This window comes from Acipenser ruthenus, chromosome 37, assembly GCF_902713425.1.
Source record: "Acipenser ruthenus chromosome 37, fAciRut3.2 maternal haplotype, whole genome shotgun sequence".
NCBI lineage: Eukaryota > Metazoa > Chordata > Actinopteri > Acipenseriformes > Acipenseridae > Acipenser > Acipenser ruthenus.
In genome coordinates, this window is record NC_081225.1 from 3,636,566 (window position 1) to 3,656,745 (window position 20,180).

The 20,180-nt window shown below is 41.8% G+C and overlaps 1 protein-coding gene across 1 annotated transcript; it reads right to left on the bottom strand.

Annotated features, from left to right (window-relative positions):
* Nucleotides 1–2,562: 2,562 nt before the first annotated feature.
* Nucleotides 2,563–6,188, bottom strand: LOC131706868 (toll-like receptor 13). The gene has a single exon (XM_059008756.1). It carries the CDS (start codon nucleotides 6,167–6,169, stop codon nucleotides 4,652–4,654), a length of 1,518 nt encoding a protein of 505 aa, XP_058864739.1. The 5' UTR covers nucleotides 6,170–6,188; the 3' UTR covers nucleotides 2,563–4,651.
* Nucleotides 6,189–20,180: the final 13,992 nt, after the last annotated feature.

Consider the following 20,180-nt stretch of genomic DNA (forward strand, 5'->3'; position numbering starts at 1 on the left):
ACATGCATAAATATAAATGCATACAAAAGTGTTATTTTTGTAATCTCTTCTAGGTACTATGTATATTCAGAAATAAAAAGTTGTTGAAAATAAAAGGTGAGAGTTGCACTTCTACGTATTCTGGGTCCCAGAAGGTGAGAGTTGCACTTCTACATGTTCAGTTATTTGTAGAATTAAGATTAATGGTAATATTGAGCAGTTTATAGCCTTCATAAAATAACAAACAACCCTCAGTTAATATGCAATTTTTTTTTTTCTGGGGAAGATTTTTTCCCCCTTGAAAGAGAAGATGGTACATAAAGGGGGGATCACATCAACTATTATTAATAGCCTTCAATTTAAAATTTCCAAGCGAATATTCGATCACAATTGATTGTTTGGCTCTGCCCAATTATGGTCGTCAACCTTTTCTTCATACTGTGGTGCATATTCCCTGAATATGATAGTAATACCTGAAAGTGTAACAGAAATGTAACTGGACTAATTAATGAAATCTCTGTGTCTTGAGGAAAAGGGCCCCTTTCCTGGTAGACATACTAAACTGTGTGACTACTGAACTAGGTGACTAGGGTTAGGTGGCATCTGGACTGGATTAGGCTGAAAGAACAGTTGACTTTATGGACAGATATTCACAACTGCAACAACAAGTGGTGTGATACAAAGTATCAATGTCCCGAGTGGAAAAGGACATTAAATATCAAAGGACTGTGAGTTTTAAAGAGACAAGATACACAAATGACCTCATGCAAATAGCTACTTAGCAGAGTGAAAAGATGTTCCACATCGATTGCTAAACATGGTGCTGAACAGGACTCAAGAAGAGAAAGCAAGCTGCAAGCGAGTCAATGACCACATGCAACGAGATTGAGGATCGGCTGGAGGACTGCCATAAAACTTACAGAGACTTTTATCAGACAAACCAGTCTGGGTCTACTGTACACCTAAGCCACAGTATCCAAAAAAGACTGTGCCCTGCTACCTGCATAGCTAAAGATTCAGCAAAGATGACAGAGGGGACGGGCGCTGGTGTGTGATCCTATCGGGATTGCCTGACTTCTATTATATGTAAACTTATGGAAACTATAATTAGATCCAAAATGGAAAATTATCTATATTGGAACAATATCCTGGCAGACAGTCAGCATGGTTTTAGGAAAGGGAGATTGTGTCTAACTAACCTGCTTGACGTTTTTGAGGATGCAACATCGACAGTGGATAACTGCAAAGCATATGACATGGTTTATTTAGATTTCCAGAAAGCTTTTGATAAAGTCCCGCATAAAAGACTAATTCTCAAACTGGACGCAGTAGGGATTGAAGGAAATGCATGCACGTGGATTAGGGAGTGGTTAACATGTAGAAAACAGAAAGTACTGATTAGAGGAGAAACCTCAAAATGGAGCGACGTAACCAGTGGTGTACCACAGGGATCAGTGTTAGGTCCTCTGCTATTCCTAATCTACATTAATGATTTAGATTCTGGTATAGTAAGCAAACTTGTTAAATTTGCAGACAACACAAAAACAGGAGGAGTGGCAAACACTGTTGCAGCAGCAAAGGTCATTCAAAATGATCTAGACAGCATTCAGAACTGGGCAGACACTTGGCAAATGTGTCTGCCCAGTTTTGAAATTTAATAGAGAAAAGTGTAAGGTACTGCACGCAGACAATAAAAATGTGCATTATAAATATCTTACGGGAGATACTGAAATTGAAGAAGGAATCTATGAAAAAGACCCAAGAGTTTGTGTTGACTCAGAAATGTCTTCATCTAGACAATGTGGGGAAGCCATAAAAAAGGCCAACAAAATGCTCAGATATATTGTGAGAAGTGTTGAATTTAAATCAAGGGAAGTAATGTTATAACTTTACAATGCATTAGTAAGACCTCATCTAGAATATTGTGTTCAGTTCTGGTCACCTCGCTACAAAAAGGATATTGCTGCTCTAGAAAGATTGCAAAGAAGAGCGGCCAGAATTATTCGGGTTTAAAAGGCATGTCATAGACAGGCTTAAAGAATTGAATCTATTCAGTCTTGAACAAAGAAGACTATGCGGTGATCTGATTCAAGCATTCAAAATTCTAAAAGGTATTGACAATGTAGACCCAAGGGACTTTTTCGACCTGAAAAAAGAAACAAGGACCAGGGGTCACAAATGGAGATTAGATAAAGGGGCATTCAGAACAGAAAATAGGAGGCACTTTTTTACAAAGAGAATTGTGAGGGTCTGGAACCAACTCCCCAGTAATGTTGTTGAAGCTGACACCCTGGGATCCTTCAAGAAGCTGCTTGGTGAGATTCTGGGATCAATACGCTACTAACAACCAAACAAGCAAGATGGGCTGAATGGCCTCCTCTCGTTTGTAAACTTTCTTATGTTCTTATATATATATATACACAGTGTGTATATATATATATATATATATATATATATATATATATATATATATATATATATATATATATATATATATATATATATATATATCTCAAAGTAAGCTTGCAAATGAAACCAGTTTGTTTAAACAATAATGATTTATTCATGCAATATGACAAAACAAACAATAATAGCATTTGAGTAACTAGTTAAAACAACTTCTATAGAATTAACTAGAAGAGATTCTCTCAAAATCACGGCTTAAAACTGCAGCTTGCATGCAATTACAGCAAGGACTCTTGATTAAGTTGTGGCTCTTAAAAGGCAATGCTCCATTCCTGAAATATCTGTGACATCCAATGCTTGATGCGTGTAAGGCAAGTAGTTAGCACCCAGGCAGAAGAAATTCCTGGCTTTAGGGACAAATATAGCTGGGTATCATCAGCACAGCAATGGAAGTTCACTCCCTGTCTGCAGATAATGTCACCTAACGGTAGCATATATGACGAAAACAACAAGGGACCGAGAATGGAGCCCTGTGAGACAACTTCCGATAATGCCAATTTTACCTCCCTGTGGCAAAGTGGTTAATAGTGTACAGGTGCAGGTGATTAAAGAACAGACAGACAATTGTAATCCAGGTAAAAGGTTTGTTTTTTTAGTTGTTTTTGTCCAGTGCCTGACTGTGAAACAAACAGGAAATAATAATGAAGGTAATGGTATTACTTACATTTATAATCCCCCAAGCTGGTCGCAAAATAATAGTCCCATTCTTGTATCCCCACATTAAACACAAAACACATACACAGGTCTGGTTAGTGCGTGAATTAGTGACTGTGGTGCAACACAGTTTTACAGTGGTACAAGTGAAGTCTGGATCATGGTTTGTCAATAAGTCTTCCTTGAATTAAAGGTATTCAGGCTTACTGTTACACTGGTGTTGCTTGGTTCTGGAATAAATTACCTTGACAAAGGAACATAAGGAACATTTTGTTGGAAAAGCAGAGTCTCTAAATTAGTCTTAACACTAGCACCGCCATAGCCGCTATTTGAACGGCTTTTGCAATTCAAATTTAAATATCTCCGCATATGAGAATATCTTGTGCATGTCCGTTCTTAAGTGTTACTAAATATTTGAATTAAATACCCATACGATGTTTCAGCTGCAGAATCGTAAAAATGAATAAGTTATAAGCACTTGCTTCTTCAACCGCCAGACCCGCAGTTTATGCGGCATATTGAAATCAATACAATATAGCCGACAATTTAGTCTGGGCTTTGTAATAAAATAAAAGTCATTGTGAAATAACATATTATAATCCTGCTGAGTGCTTGAAACACTGATGAAAGCCATTCTACACACCATATATTATTATTATTTACACTACATTTCTCAGGCAGAACGACTGTGCCACCCTGAGTGTGACGGTGCACTTTTTTTTTTAAAAAGTGCGTATTCTAAGCTCTCTGCACAGATCAGTGACCATCATGTGATTCTTGAAATGTATTTTGTTTACGACTGTAAGTCGCCCTGGATAAGGCTGTCTGCTAAGAAATAAATAATGATAATAATAATAATAAACGAAAGCTAGAGACTGTTGCATTTTACAACACAATGAAGTACAGTGTGGATATAATGGATCAAATGGCACGGCTGTATTCTGCTGTATTCAAAGGTGGTACTCGCAGGTGGTCTGTGGCTGTTTTTTTTATAATGTTTTGGACCTGGCATCCATCAACGCTTTGGTTTTGTACAAGGAGTGCACCAGCAACACAATCACTCAGAGGGACTTCATTTTGCAGCTAACCCTGGAGCTACGGCAGAAACATTTTGATAAGAGACACGAAAGCCGGCTGGTAAATGCCCCTCAACCTTCAGCCAGCGCTGCGCCCACTGGCGCACTGAATAAAAGACAATGCCAGGTTGCTAAATGCAATAAAAACATAACTTTTGATGTCTGCGCCCATTGTGAAAAGGCAGTCTGTGGCAAATGCACTGGTACAGTTGAAAAGCGTGTTTTCTGCATAGATTGTACTTAGAAAGCTGTAATAGAACTCTGAACAGACAGACAGAGCCTTTGAACTGTTTCACTCAAAGCACTTTCACATTGCATAAGTTATGTTATATTTTTGTTTTATGCTATTTTTATAACCAGTTATTTATGTTTTATAATTTATCCTGGGATAATGGTTTCAATTGTCTTAACATAACACATTTCTATTTTTTTTTTGCCACTGTTGTTAATGAACCACTGTAGATTTTTCATTTAGTTTAAATTTGTTGGACCACAGGGTTTTTGAAAATGAGAGATCTGAGTTTCTCCCAGAAGACTTTCTGAGCAGTTGTTTCTCCTCCCGGCCAGTCGAGGCAGGATTTCTTACACATTTCCCTGCGGAGCTTCTGGTGCTGGGACAACCTTTCAACAGGGATCTTCTCCAAGAATACGAAAACCAAGACATCTCTGTTCTCTGAGAAGAGCTGCATGTGTGCCAGGCTCATTTCCAGCTTGCACCACTCACTCTTCAGGAAGTTCGTGGATATCACACAGATGGTCCTCCTGCTTCTCTGAATGCTGCTCTCCACGTTGTCCAGGATGTTGCCTCCCAGGTCCCAGTCTCTGTCCGACACACACAGCTTCACGTTCGGAAGACCGGCGTTGTTCTCTAGGTTGGGAATCAACTCGTGGATTACCCATTCAAAATCCCTCTCGCAGTAGGCAACAAAAGCATCATACTTAAACCTGGGGTTGTTCTCCCAGACTTCTGTGTCTTTCCTCTTGGACAACAGCAGGTACCACTGATAGTAGATCTTCCAACGGTACACATAAAGCAGGACAACCACAGTCGACAAGACAGTCATTCCGAGGATGACTATGAGAATATACCATACATATTCAGGAATGCATATGGGATTAAAATCCTTCAAATGCTTGCCACGAAGCTCTACAGGGGCGAAGCACATGAAATCCTCTGCATTGGTTGTGTTTCCCAGGGACTTCACCCAGAAAGAAGCCCAGGCCAGGCTGCAGTCGCAAGTGAAATAGTTCCCGCTGAGGTTCACGTAAAGAGTGGACGGGAAGAGTCTGAAGATGCCTTCGGGCAGAGTCTGGAGGCGGTTGAGACTGAGGTCGATGTGGAGCAACTTCCCATTGTATTTGAACAGCTCTGCTGGGAGGGTCTGCAGCATGTTTCTTCTTAAATTAAGAACCTGCAGGTTGGTCAGGGAGTCCAGGACACCAGATGGCATCTGGTCCAGCGAACACCCCTCTAGGGTCAAGCACTCAAGGGCATGCAGTTTCATCAAAGCATTCGGGTGAATGGTTTTTATTGAGGACTCTTTCACCAGAAGCTCTCTCAGCTTCTGCAGATCAGAAAAGGCAGAGTCATCTATCAGGTTTATGGATGAGGAAAATATTTCCAAGGTATTCAGGGGGCACTGGCCAACGTCCTCAAACATGGGCTTCCTCATTGTCTCAAAATCTATTCTGTACAGACCCAGAGTATCCAGCCGGCTATTTCGTAGATCAAAGAATATAGTCTTCATGTCTTGTGTTTGGATTTTGCCAATTCTCAGAGACTTCAGCTTATAAAGTGGGTAGAAGGCCTGGGATCCCACCATTAGCACAGAGTGGTGCTGCTGAAGAGTCAGGTGCTCCAGAGTGTGCATGTAAGTGAATGTGTTCCCTTCTACTTCGTGCAGCCAGCCGTAGGACAGGTCCAGGGAAACAATACTCTTAAACCTCGGAAATGTCCAGGTGTTTATTTTCAATATATGGTTTCCCATCAGCATTATGTTCTTTGTCTCTGAAGGGATGGCATTCGGCACCTGTAAGGAGAATGTGAATCTTAATGAGCTACTCCTTTTAAATTTAGCTTTTTTTTTCCTCCAGAGAAGGTATATTCTCCGTGACGAATGAAGCCGTTTCCAAATTAACCTGCTTATTAAATGGATGATTTATACCATCTACATTTTCTGTATTTCATTTCCTCCTCTTTTAACTGCAGAAGAAGTCATGCTTGTTTGGAAACTGGAGTACACAAACAAGCATGGATTCTAACCAGTAGTTTTGACATCAAGGCCCAGCAGCTAGATAGCTTACATTGTTATCTGAGAAGCTGAATGTATACAGGTAAGTGTGGGAAACAGTTAAAAACAGAGAGCTGCAGCTTGAACTATGGATTCTGTAGTGATGCAAGAACACACTGCTTGCATGCAGCTTGCATTTATATTTATAAACAGATTTATACAGATTCTATATACAGAGCTAGCATAAAGTTGTTTGGCTTGGAGTATATCCAGATCTCTTTTTACTTAAAAATCTAGTGCGCAGTTGTTTTACCCCCAATTTACTCCCCAGATGTCCAATTACGTCCCCTCACTGCAGCAATTTTCCACAACAGCTCAGGAGGACTTTCACCCAGGAACTTGAGAGCAGATGTCAGTGAGCTATCTGCCTCTGGAGAACAAAGACCAGCCCTGCATGTGTCCGCTAGAGCTGAACCAGTAGGGGGCTACAGTAGCATGGTGAGGAGAAACAGTCCCTGCTGGTTTTGCCTCGCTGGCCCGCAAGAGCACCACAGCCAGTTTTTGAATCCTCAGCAAAGACAGCAAACTTGACATAGCCAGGGCGAACCTGAACTCTCCTGACTGTATGACACACCCTATACACTACACGACTGTGCCTTTACCAGGTGAGCACTATATCCACACATCCTTTGGCTGATCTAGTTAACATAGAGTGCTGAAATGTTTGTACTGCACAGAACAAGCCATTTGGATACAATGTTAAAAAAATGCCAGTATTTTTCACTGGTGAAGTACATATGTACTGTGTATGGTTATTGACAATGCTGTGTGCTTCAAACTACAGCTCATTCATTTAGCATTGTATTTACTTGCTAATCCAAACACCAGAAGTGCAAACTGACTAATCAAAACCATGCTATCTTAATTAAACGCATTACAGTAGCTGCTGTAGAAATCAAAGTCCAATATTATGTAAACGATAAACATTATTTTCTTGCCGATTCAACAATTCCAGTTGTATATACACTTAAAACATTTCTTCCTAATTGATACTAGTCCGATAATGAGATTCAATTGATTGTTAATTTGGTAATTGGATTTGGTTTTTGCTCTTTTGTTACGCTTAGTTCAAACAGTTAAAATGTTTGTCTCTCAATTTGTGGGAATGTTGTCATAAGTTCTGAGTTTGTACATGATAGGATCTCTACTCCGGCCAAATCATAACAGGGTTCTTCCAGATGGTTCAGATTTACGAGGATCTGTTTTTTCATTTGCTGCTCTACATTATATGGATAATTAATTGTACCCCACAGCTGGGTGCTACAGTGTGTATCCAGACTACCAAACAGCCCCATCTCTGTAGTCCTTAGAAAGATCTTACCTTCTCAAGCCTGGCATCTTCACAGTTGATTGTCTTACTATTTTGGAAGTAAAAGCAGATGTCCTCACGACTTTCAGTTGTGTTGAAACCGATGCAGTCGAACAAGTTGGCATTATCTGGACAGAGGGTCTCATTGATGTAATAAATTACAGTATCATTGAGGCCTGGAGGGGAGTCAGTCATTTGAAAAGCAGAGCTGGTTAGAAATATTGTGGTTGGATAAATGATGGGCCCAGCAGATCCAGCGGTAGTGGTTTCAGAAGTTGTTGTGGGAGGTGCAGTTGAAGTGTAGAAGTATTTTTTGTCCAATGTTCTTCCTTGCCGTTTCTTTCTCTGCTTGCCAAGACCCATGTCCTTCCTCTGATGCCCTGCAAGGATGTTAACCAGCCTGCCCTCTGGTACTATATGCGACTGCTTGGGAGAAGCAGTCCTGAAAGAGGTTCTGTTCAGTGATGTGGTGTCAACTTTCAACTGGAGACCACGGCTTTCAAGGGTAACAGGGGCCATCAGATAGGCAGCAGAGGACATAATCCAAAACAGAAGCATTGTGCTGCTTTCACCTGAAATAAACAAGATTTCCTTAAAGTGGTTTTACCCATCATTTCATGAATGTACCCATTGTGCACTTCCATTAGCAACAGTATATTGGTCTCATACGTGCAGTTTTTCAAACACAATTTTCAAATGTGTTTACTTTCTAAAGCCCTGTATCTGGTACTAGCCAAGGTTAAATATATCTAAGTTTGTAAGCCATGCTTTCAGGTATTCTTGCACTTCCTAGATAATTTCACCTAAGACAATGAGATTCAATGCCTCTTTTCCTGTCATAAACTTACTTTAACCTGTGGTTCCCCTGTGTATTGATATACAGTGTAATATGGCTTTAGCTAGTCTGTGCCCCAAGTGGATGTAATGAATACCCTTTGTTCTGTGTGGTATTTCTTACAGTGGTACTGTGGTAGGCACACCAGCAGGTATTATTCAGTTACTTCAGGGGTCGTCAATGTGCGGACATTTTGACCAGACCGCCAAGTCATATGCCAATCTGTGTTTACTTGTATTCACAAGTAGATATATGAGAGTGTGACACGCGAGGGTACAGCAGGTGTCACTGTGATAGTAAGCAGCAGATACTCAGTGAACGCTATGAATAAGGTGACTAGACGTCCCGTTTTGGACGGGACAGTCCCACTTTTGGAACACTGGTCCCAGTGTCCCCAGAACCTTTCTTGGGACACTCATTTCGTCCTGTTTTTTTCCCAGAGCACTGTCGTGCTGGTAACAGAATGTTGTATTTGCATGCAGGCTGCTGTGTTTCTACCATATGTAACTTATTACACTTATGTGACTAAAGAAGGTTAAATGACCAGTAGCATTAAAAAGTGGCTGTACAACACTGTGCAAATCTGGAGAATTACTGAACAGTCAACGTTCATATGTGCAACCAATCACAAAGAATTGCAGCCGGGTTTATCCACTGACTGCTGCTAAAACGAACTGGCGACTATCCTCGTTTGAATCATCGCTCTCGCTGCGTGAAGAGGTTAGACTACTGTAGTTTAACAGTAACGGCTCATATAGGCACCATTGTATTGTGTTGGAATTATTCTCTTCATCCATGATATTTGTATATCTGCATGCAAACGTCTTGCTTCGTGTGTAGCTATAGGCGACAATTGCAGAAATCAACTCTGTCATGTGACATTACCGTGCCATGTTTACAATGCAGTGCACTGAAGCTTGTCATGGTTTGAACACTTTGTGCATCAAAATAGCGCATCATAACAATAAGCAGGGCTGTTAAACATGACGAAAGTATTTGGAAACATATTTTCTATTGAGTAAGTCTATATTCGCTTTCAGTTCACCACAGATACCCTCTAAGAAACGTATGTTCGTGAATAATACAAAATAATTTATGAACTAGTGTGACAGAGAGTGAATTAATGCGAGTCAACAATCTCCCTCCTGACCTGTGAGGGCATGGTATAACAGGAACAGTGTGCCCCGGACTGGAATGTTTGACAGTTCATTCAAGGGTCAGTTGGAAGTCGGCCATCCAGGAAGGGGGCGGAGCCACAATACAAGAAGTTATCGCTTTAATGCGGTAGGCGATGCATCAGTCATGGATTGGAGGATAAGTGATTGCACTCGCTACCGAAGGGGGCGGGACTGAAGGTATATCAGGGGATGTGGCCGAGCAATCTGTTCCTTTTGTTGTGGTTATGGACGGACCTGTAAAAGGAGTACAGATATAAAATAACCGTGAGTGTTTTGTGTGTTGTTGATTTTGTTGTTCTAACTGTCATTGTTTGTCACTGTTAGATGGCTAACACTAGCCGGGAGCTGTCGCTAAAGGCCAGCACTGAACCTGGGCTACACTGCACCACTGTGTCACAATTGTTGTACAGCACCATCTGCACAAAGAACACGCACTGTTTGGATAAGAGATCGTGTCTGTGTTGTGTGTTATTATTACTGCATTATTATTTTGGGACTAACCCCGTGGTTTAACTGAGCGATACACATTGGTTTGTAGAGCCAGGTATTATTATTTACCTGCAAATAAAGAGCTGTTTAACAGTGAACTGTGTTGTTTCCAATCATTGCTGTGCACTGCATCACCTCTACACCTGCGCACTGCAAACCACTTTGCCACAATTAGTTATTTTCTCATTTGTGAAATTCATACTGTAAAAATATTTTACAAGTTTACATGTTATGTTGTTTTTAGCAATAATGAAATACATTAATTTCAGGTCTCCTGGTGCCAATTTAATTTGTTTAAAAATATTTCCATTGATAGTTGAGTTCTGTATATGACACAAATAGTTTAAAACAATAACAAAAAAAAAGAACTATGTCCTCATTTCATTTTACCTTTCTTTAAAAAAATATGTAAATACAGTGCCTTAGAGGCAGGATAGATCATTTTCTAATTTGGTGAAGTATATTATCCTGCAAAGTTTAATAAAAAATAGACACAATGGAGTACTCATATTTAAGATGAATGCTATCTGTTGCATAGGTGTGATAGCTATATAAGGTATTTTACTTTATCAAAACTATTAGTTTAAAAGAAGAAAAACAACACATTCATAAAAACTAGGGGTGAGCATCGATATGAAAATTGTATATCGATATCGTGCACGCATTTCAATATCGATATCGATAATATTGAAGTCTTCCAAACACATAAAAATATAATAACACAAAAGCAAAATGAAACATATATACATATACGTTAACAGATATTTACATAAGAAAAACAATAACTTACTTTAACTTTGTGGTGCTTTACTATATCCATGGAGAAAAACAAGGTCTAGTTATATTGTTTTACTATTCCATGCCATCATCAGCCACCTCAAAACCGAAATATTTATATACTTCACTGCGCAGGCTAGCCAATCCAGAAGTATTTTAATCTTCTCTTTGTATAAATGCATGACACATCTAAATGTATTAAGTACGGTGTCATGCTGAATGATGCATTATTTTGATATGTGTTTTCATGTTTTAAAAATTCATCTAATTTATAATACTGAAAGATCACATTTTAAAAATACATTAATAGCAGTGTAAGTAATCGCATGAAAAATATGCAATGAACCACACACAGACGCATGCGCATGTCTCACAATAATCCCAATAGTGCTTAATGCAGCATGCAAATAGCATTCGGTACCTTGCGAGCACGTTCTGAAAGGAACAAGAAAATATATATATATATATATATATATATATATATATATATATATATATATATATATATATATATATATATATATATATATGCTTTGGTTTTTCAGATGTTTATATATCAAATTATTTAACTGATTTTCCTGTTTATTATGTTTTTTGTGTTGTTTGTTTTTAGGTGTGTATCCCTTTAAGAAAAGACCTGTTTCTCAATTGACGCGGGCACTTTCTGAAAACAGGATATAGTTTCCGGTAAGGGATTGGCCGGTGAGAGGAAACAGGTGAAGAAAAGGGAGTGCACACAGGTTGTGGATTTGTTGTTTTTCTTGTTTGATAGCTACAGAATGTTTGAAATACATTTTTTAATCGGGTTTCTTAGAAAAAGGAAAACGCCAATCAATGGAATAAAATGTTTAAATAATACTTTGTGTGTGATGTTTGCCTACGAGTCTAACAATGATTGGTATGTATAGGGTTTGTTGTATCTTAATATAAAATAAAGTTGATTATACTGCGTTTGTATTTTTAGCAGTATTAGCAGTAAAAAATAAGTCTGCGAGCATACATGATTTTTTTAATCCAACGATATCACGATATGGAAATTCTTATCGATATCCAACGATATCGTCATCATATCGAAATAGCGATATTGGTGCCCACCCCTAATAAAAACATACCCTATGTTTGTCCTTCAGCAAAAGAGGCTAATGGCAGGGCTCGAATTACTGGGGATCCCTTTAAGTTTCCCTAAATAGTTTTATTTCAGAATTTCCTTTTTGACATGTTTTATGGCGACAGGTATCACTTAAAACAGAAAGGAACCTGTTAAAAACGTGTTAATTGTATAATGACATTTCTGCCTTGTCTGCAGATTTTCAGTACCAATCAACGATAATGAGAAAGCGACTCCTGACAATCTGAAAACTTCTCTGCATATTTTACACAGGCTAATGCTTATGCTTATATGAAGGAAGATTAAATAGTATTCCTTTCGTAAGTAAAGAAGTGACAACATTTCATTTGATCAGAAAAGGAATACGATTTCATCTTATTACAGCTTGAGCTCAGCCTTATGTTGACTCAAAAAAATAAACTCCAGCTAAGATCACAAAGAAATTAGCTTTGGTAAAATTAATCGTTATCTGTTATTTAAATTGTCAGAAGATGCTTTCTCATGATCATTGATTGGTACCAAAAAATGGAATAGGCAGCAAATTTTATCATGCAATTAACACATTTTTAACAGGTTCCTTTTTGTTTTAAGCGATGCTTGTCAGCTTACATAATGTTAAAGTGGAAATTTGGAAATACAACTATTCAGAGGAACTTAAAGGGTTTGCCTACGTGGTTTACTATTTACTAGACTTAATAACTACTTCAAAAGGAAATTCCAGTTTCTGCAATCAGGGCAGCTTATAAACAAAACTCAAAACAGCTGATTAGTGGGCTTCATTTATTGCGCACAGTCAAAAAAGGATATTTAACACATTTCATCACCTTTAACACTAGAAGCCCCGCGGCGGTCATTTTGGCGGTTTTTGGTTTTAAAATGTAATTTTCTCCAATCGTGTAACACATATGGGGCTGCGCGTTCGTGTACCTTTCTGTCCGTATGAATTAAATATTCTCACAAAGCATGAAACGCGGGAGTGCAGAAATAAAGGAGATATATTACATTATACCTAAAAGCCTCGGGAGCAGTCACATTGACGGCCACACAGAAAACAATTGTATTTTCATTATACAGAACGGTATTCCACTTTATCATTTTTATTTACCAGTCTGCAATGTATTTAGCTGTAATTAGATTAGTCTCTGCTCTCTGCCTGAATGAATGACTGACAGTCTATTGTTTTTCAATCAACCTTTTGAAAGGCTGGCGCCTGCTTGCCAGCTGCGCTGCTTTGGTCAGTCAATTAGCATCAGGACTAGTGAAAATAAATACCAGAGACCGTGGAGTTTTACAACGCAACAAAATATGAAATTGATGTTTGGATCAGGTGGCACGGAAGTATTCCAATTTGTTGAAGAAAAAGAAAAAGAAATTAGACTTTTTTTATAACTTCTTGTGCTGTGAGCTTCTGCAAAATGTTTTCTTCTCAGTTTATTTATCTACGTTGTTCAGTTGCTTTTGTGCATCTGATAATAAACCGATTGCTGTTGAAAAGTTAAAAATGTATTGCTATCATTTCAGTTTTATAAATATGTATGTTGTAAACCGATGTCTGTTCAGATGTTTATTTACTTACATTTTCCTGCTTTGATTTGTAAAATAAATGTTCATATGTGTATATGAAACTCGGAGCAGCTGATTTATTTATTTCTTAGCAGACACTCTTATCCAGGGCGATTTACGATTGTTACAAGATATCACATTATTTTTTACATACAATTACCCATTTATACAGTTGGGTTTTTACTGGAGAAATCTAGGTAAAGTACAGCAATAGTGTCCCCCACCTTGGATTGAACCCACAACCCACAAACCTCCGGTCAAGAGTCCAGAGCCCTAACCACTACTACACATTGCTGCATATATATATATATATATATATATATATATATGCTTCGGTTTTTCAGATATTCATGTAACGTACTAGAAACTGCAGTAGAAAAAATATACAGAACAAATACCATATTAAATGGTAAAAAATGCAATATTTTGAAAAAATTAGATTATATGAAGTAACCATTTAATAAATATAACAGGAAGGGCCTGGTTTTCAGATTGGACACTGGAGGATAGCATAGAGATAGAGATAGAGATAGAGCGATATGGAAAGTGGAAATCCAAGAGAGAAGATGCAGTTTCTTAGGCAGAAAAAGGACTAGATTTGAAGCAGTAATCAGCAATAAAATAGAATCTCTGAGTTTTATATTGTTGGCTACTGTGTAATGTAATAACTATACATGTGTAGAAATTACATTACAAAGACAATAAGATAGTGTGACAGAAATAAATGATTCTTGGTTGTAAATCTCCCTCCCGACCTGTGAGTGCGCTAAGCAGTGAGAACAGAGTTCCTTGGACGAGCAAGATGGGCCGAATGGCCTCCTCTCGTTTGTAAACTTTCTTATGTTCTTCTTATGTTCATCTGACTGTTCTTTCCCAGGGTTCAAGGAAAGTAGGCCAGCCTGGAAGGGGGCGAGACTCCATTGCAAGAACGCATTGACCCGGAGGGAAACGACGTGGCAGCCGCAGATTGGAGAGGCGGTTGCACTCGTTTACCAAGGGGTCATGTGTGTTCCTTCGTTTCGGTTTGCGTTTGTGAACCAAGAAGGACTGTGAGAGACCCCGTAACCACTGTTTCAGTATCGTAAGTGTTTTGTTTGTTTGTATTTGTGTAATTCGTCTTGTTTGTGAATCACTAGACGGCTAACACGATTCCGGAGCTGTCACCGAGGGCCAGCACTAGCCGGAACAACACTGCACTACTGTCACAAAATAAACAGTTTCACCCACCACGAGCACTACTGAATGCACCCAGGACTGGTGACTGTGTGTGACGAAGTGCCCGCCCCTGTGTGTATTTTGTGTGTTATGTGTTGTATGTTGCGTGTGTCAATGTTGGTGTATAGTCATTGGTACACGGGATATAAACGGGTCTGTGTTTCACGTGTATTTAAAAATGTAGATTTGTATTTAGGCACGAGGAGGGCACAAATCACTTCTCGTGCTGGTTAAATGTAATATGTGAGCACGGGGTTGCACAGAATTAATTCACGTGCTGGGATTCAAGTGAATAATTAATTAGTAATTGAATCCCAGCACAACAGTATATATAGATGCACATTTCTTTCACTCAGAGTTGGGTGTTCGGTGAGTGGAGAACGAGTGTGGAGAAGGAGAAACTAAATACTAAAAGGAAGTAAGAACGTAATTAGAAGTGTTTCACTCACCGTGTTTGTTTTGTTTGTCTCTTTATTTTGGCGTATAGTGCCGTGTCCTGTTTTGTGCTTGTGTTTTTGTATGTTTACAACCTTTTTATTTTCTGTTTAATTATTAAATGCTGAGCGCGATCACGCTCTCAGCTTCACCCAAACCCCAAGTCTACGTTGTTTATTTCCTGGCTCTGGTCTGACGCCACCCACTCCGGCCGTCTTTGTGACACGTGGTGTCCTGCGTGGGATCTACAGCGCCTCCAGGACTCAGGCCAGAGCAGGAACCGCATTTTTTTTGGGGAAAAAAAAAATATATATTGTTGGATTACAAAAAAAATATATATAAATAAATAAAATGGGATGGAAGGAGGATAAAGAGGTGAAGGACAGGGAGGAGGAGTGCCGCCTAAGGGCCAGACATCCACGGCGATTTAACAAGCCATCGCCGGGGTGCCTCCTCTGCGACCAGGATCATCTGTTCGCCAACTGTCCCTTCCGCTGCCCCTACCAAGAGGGAGAGGAGGAACTGGCCCAGGAGAGGAAGGGGAGGAGGAGGCAGAGAAGGGGAAAGGAGAAGAGGGAGCCTGAGCGTCCACAGCCCAAGCGGGAGGAGCCAGAACGTCCTACACCTGAGTGGGAGGAGCCCGAATGTCCTACACCTGAGTGGGAGGAGCCCGAACGTCCTACGCCTGAGTGGTGGGAGCCCGAACGTCCACAGCCCAAGAGGGGGGAGTCAGTGCGTCCACAGCCCAAAAGGGAGGAGTCGGTGCATCCACAGCCCAAAGAGAGGGAAGTTGGGGCTTCCACAGCCCTAGGACCCAAGCTGCCAGCAGAGGAAGAATGCCTGCTGGTTTCACCTCCACCAGCAGAGGAAGAATGCCTGCTGTCCCCATGTCCACCAGCAGAGGGAGAATGCCTGATGTGCCCATGTCCACCAGCAGAGGGAGAATGCCTGCTGTCCCCATCTCCACCAGCAGAGGGAGAATGCCTGCTGTCCCCATCTCCACCAGCAGAGGAAGAATGCCTGCTGGTTTCCCCTTCCGAGGCAGAGCCGCACCAGTCCCCTGCAAGAAAAGCAGAGCCGCACCAGTCCTCTGCAAGAGAGGCAGAGCAGCACCAGTCCCCTACAAAAGGGGGAGACTACACGCTGCTCCCACCTTCGTCGCCAGGAGACTACACGCTGCTCCCACCTCCACCGGCAGGAGCAGAGCGGCAGGAGCTGCCTCTGCCTCCGCCACCTCCACCGGCAGGAGCAGAGCAGCAGGAGCTGCCTCTGCCTCCGCCATGTCCACCAGCAGAGGGTGAATGCCTGCTGGGTCCCTGTCCACCAGCAGAGGGTGAATGCCTGCTGTGTTCCCGTCCACCAGCAGAGGGTGAATACATGCTGGGTTCCCGTCCACCAGCAGAGGATGAATGCCTGCTGGTATCACTTTCCCCACCATCACGAGGAGAGGAGCAGGAGCTGCCTCTCCCTTCACCAGAAGGATCAGGACTAGATGCTGGCGGTCCTCAGCAGAACCGCCCGGCCGCAGAGGTCGAGAAGAGGGCCAACACCCGCACCCCAGTTTGTCCTGACTCCCTGCCTCGCTTCGCCCAAGGATGCCTGCCTCGCTTCGCCCAAGGATGCCTGCCACGCTTCGCCCAAGGATGCTTGCCACGCTTCGCCCAAGGATGCCTGTCTGGCATCGCCTGGGGCTGCCTGTCGCTCTGCATCGCCTGGGGCTGCCTGTCGCTCCGCATCGCCTGGGGTTGCCAGCCGCGCCGCATCGCCTGGGGTTGCCAGCCGCGCCGCATCGCCTGGGGTTGCCAGCCGCGCCGCATCGCTTGGGGTTGCCAGCCGCTCCGCATCGCCTGGGGTTGCCAGCCGCTCCGCATCTCCTGGGGCTGCCAGTTGCTCCGTATAGCAGCAGGAAGTACTGTGGCCGGAACCCCACCAAGGGGAGCTGCCGGCCACGAAGAAGGTGGGGGAGGTCAGGAGACCTGCTCCCACTGCAGCAGTGTCGCTGCCGGAGATCGTGGGGGAGGTTAGGAGACCTGCTCCCACTGCAGCAGTTTTGCTGCCGGAGATCGTGGGGGAGGTCAGGAGACCTGCTCCCACTGCAGCAGTTTCGCTGCCGGAGATCGTGGGGGAGGTCAGGAGACCTGCTCCCACTGCAGCTTCTTCGCTGCCGGAAGTGCTGTGGTCGGAGCCCCACCAAAGGGAGCTACCGGCTACAAAGACAGGGGGAGAGGTCAGGAGACCACTTTCCCCAGCAGCAGTTTCGCTGTAGGAGTGGATCAGCATGCTGTCAGCCGTGCCACTACCAGCAGGGGTGCTGACAGCATTGCCAGCCATGGGCCCACTGAAGCCTCCCTTCCCAGCCCGAGACTTTGTCCTGGACTGCTGGATTTTTAAGGGGGGAGGTGGCCATTGAGGCCATGTGTGCTTTGCACAGGGGGGGGGGTATATGTGACGAAGTGCCCGCCCCTGTGTGTATTTTGTGTGTTATGTGTTGTATGTTGCGTGTGTTAATGTTGGTGTATAGTCATTGGTACACAGGATATAAACGGGTCTGTGTTTCACGTGTATTTAAAAATGTAGATTTGTATTTAGGCACGAGGAGGGCACAAATCACTTCTCGTGCTGGTTAAATGTAATATGTGAGCACGGGGTTGCACAGAATTAATTCACGTGCTGGGATTCAAGTGAATAATTAATTAGTAATTGAATCCCAGCACAACAGTATATATAGATGCACATTTCTTTCACTCAGAGTTGGGTGTTCGGTGAGTGGAGAACGAGTGTGGAGAAGGAGAAACTAAATACTAAAAGGAAGTAAGAACGTAATTAGAAGTGTTTCACTCACCGTGTTTGTTTTGTTTGTCTCTTTATTTTGGCGTATAGTGCCGTGTCCTGTTTTGTGCTTGTGTTTTTTTATGTTTACAACCTTTTTATTTTCTGTTTAATTATTAAATGCTGAGCGCAATCACGCGCTCAGCTTCACCAAAACCCCAAGTCTCCATTGTTTATTTCCTGGCTCTGGTCTGACGCCACCCACTTCGGCCATCTTTGTGACACGGTGTCAGTATCATTGTGGGTCAGATACGTATTGTTTATTGTTTAGGGCCTAGAAGCCCATTATTGTCTACCCCGTGCAGTACACATTGCTGTGTATTGCCGGGGGATTATTGTTTATTGGTCACCACACCTGCATGGGCAGCAGTGTGGAGTAGTGGTTAGGGCTCTGGACTCTTGACCGGAGGGTCATGGGTTCAATCCCAGGTGGGGACACTGCTGCTGTACCCTTGAGCAAGGTACTTTACCTAGATTGCTCCAGTAAAAACCCAACTGTATAAATGGGTAATTGTATGTAAAAATAATGTGATATCTTGTAACAATTGTAAGTCGCCCTGGATAAGGCTGTCTGCTAAGAAATAAATAATAATAATAATAATAATAATAATAATAATAATAATAATAATAATGTGGGAAATCCGAGAAAATCCAGCAGAACTAAACCAAGTGTGTGTAAAGTGCCGCACGGTCTAGAACTTGCTTAAACTAGTAAGTATGCTAAAAATGGAACTGCAGGAAATGAGACAGCAACAAATTTGAACCACTTCAAAACGTGATCAAAACCAACATCAAGAGAACGAAAGGAACAACATCCAGGACCCTATAAACAGTGAGAGCATAAAAACATAAGAAAGTTTACAAACAAGAGGAGGCCATTCAGCCCATCTTGCTCGTTTGGTTGTTAGTAGCTTATTGATCCAAGAATCTCATCAAGCAGCTTCTTGAAGGATCCCAGGGTGTCAGCATTACTGGGGAGTTGGTTCCAGACCCTCACAATTCTCTTTGTAAAAAAGTGCCTCCTATTTTCTGTTCTGAATGCCCCTTTATCTAATCTTCATTTGTGACCCCTGGTCCTTGTTTCTTTTTTCAGGAAAAAGTCCCTTGGGTCGACATTGTCTATACCTTTTAGAATTTTGAATGCTTGAATCAGATTGCCGCGTAGTCTTTTATTCTGGTCGCCCTTCTTTGCACTCTTTCTAGAGCAGCAATATCCTTTTTGTAGCGAGGTGACCTGAACTGAACACAATATTCTAGATGAGGTCTTACTAATGCATTGTACAGCTGCAGAAGCTACACTAAACAAAAAAAAAGCCAGTAATCTGTGACAACTGCATGATGTGGGAAAACCGAGAAAACCCAACAGAGCTCAACCAAGTTTGTGTAAAGTGCCGCACCATCCAGGACTTGCTTCAGCGATTAAGCCTGCTAGAAAAGGAGATGGAGGAAATGAGACAGCAACAGGAGCTTGAGGAGCTGACACACCCACAATTCATGGAAGTCTGCACCCCTAGCAGACTGAAAGCCACCAGGGAGATGGAAGAGAGTCAAAACAGCTGGGTTCAGATAGGCAGAAGCAGGGAAAAAAAGAAACTTCGTCAAACACAACCACCAGAAATCCAGACATCCAACACATTTGAGCCACTTCAACATTTAGATGACCAAAACCAACATCAATAGAATGAAAGAAACAACACCCAGGACCCTATAAACAGTGCTGACCAGCCAGCAAAAAGAAGGGAGGTCATGATTGTTGGGGACTCCATACTGAGAAACACAGCAAGTTCAGTTCGCAGTTTGGACCCCCTTACTACAACAGTGTGCTGCCTTCCAGGAGCCTCTGTCAAGCACATCACTGAGAACGTGGACAGGCTCCTAGAACGAACAGGAGATGACCCGGTAGTAGTCGTCCACATTGGTACAAACAACGAAGAGACAGGCCAAGATCCCTGCAAAACAAATTCAGAGAGCTAGGA

Excerpts from the sequence above, each read along its gene's own strand:
- LOC131706868 (XM_059008756.1), bottom strand. The coding sequence starts at position 6,169 with ATGCTGATGGGAAACCATATATTGAAAATAAACACCTGGACATTTCCG.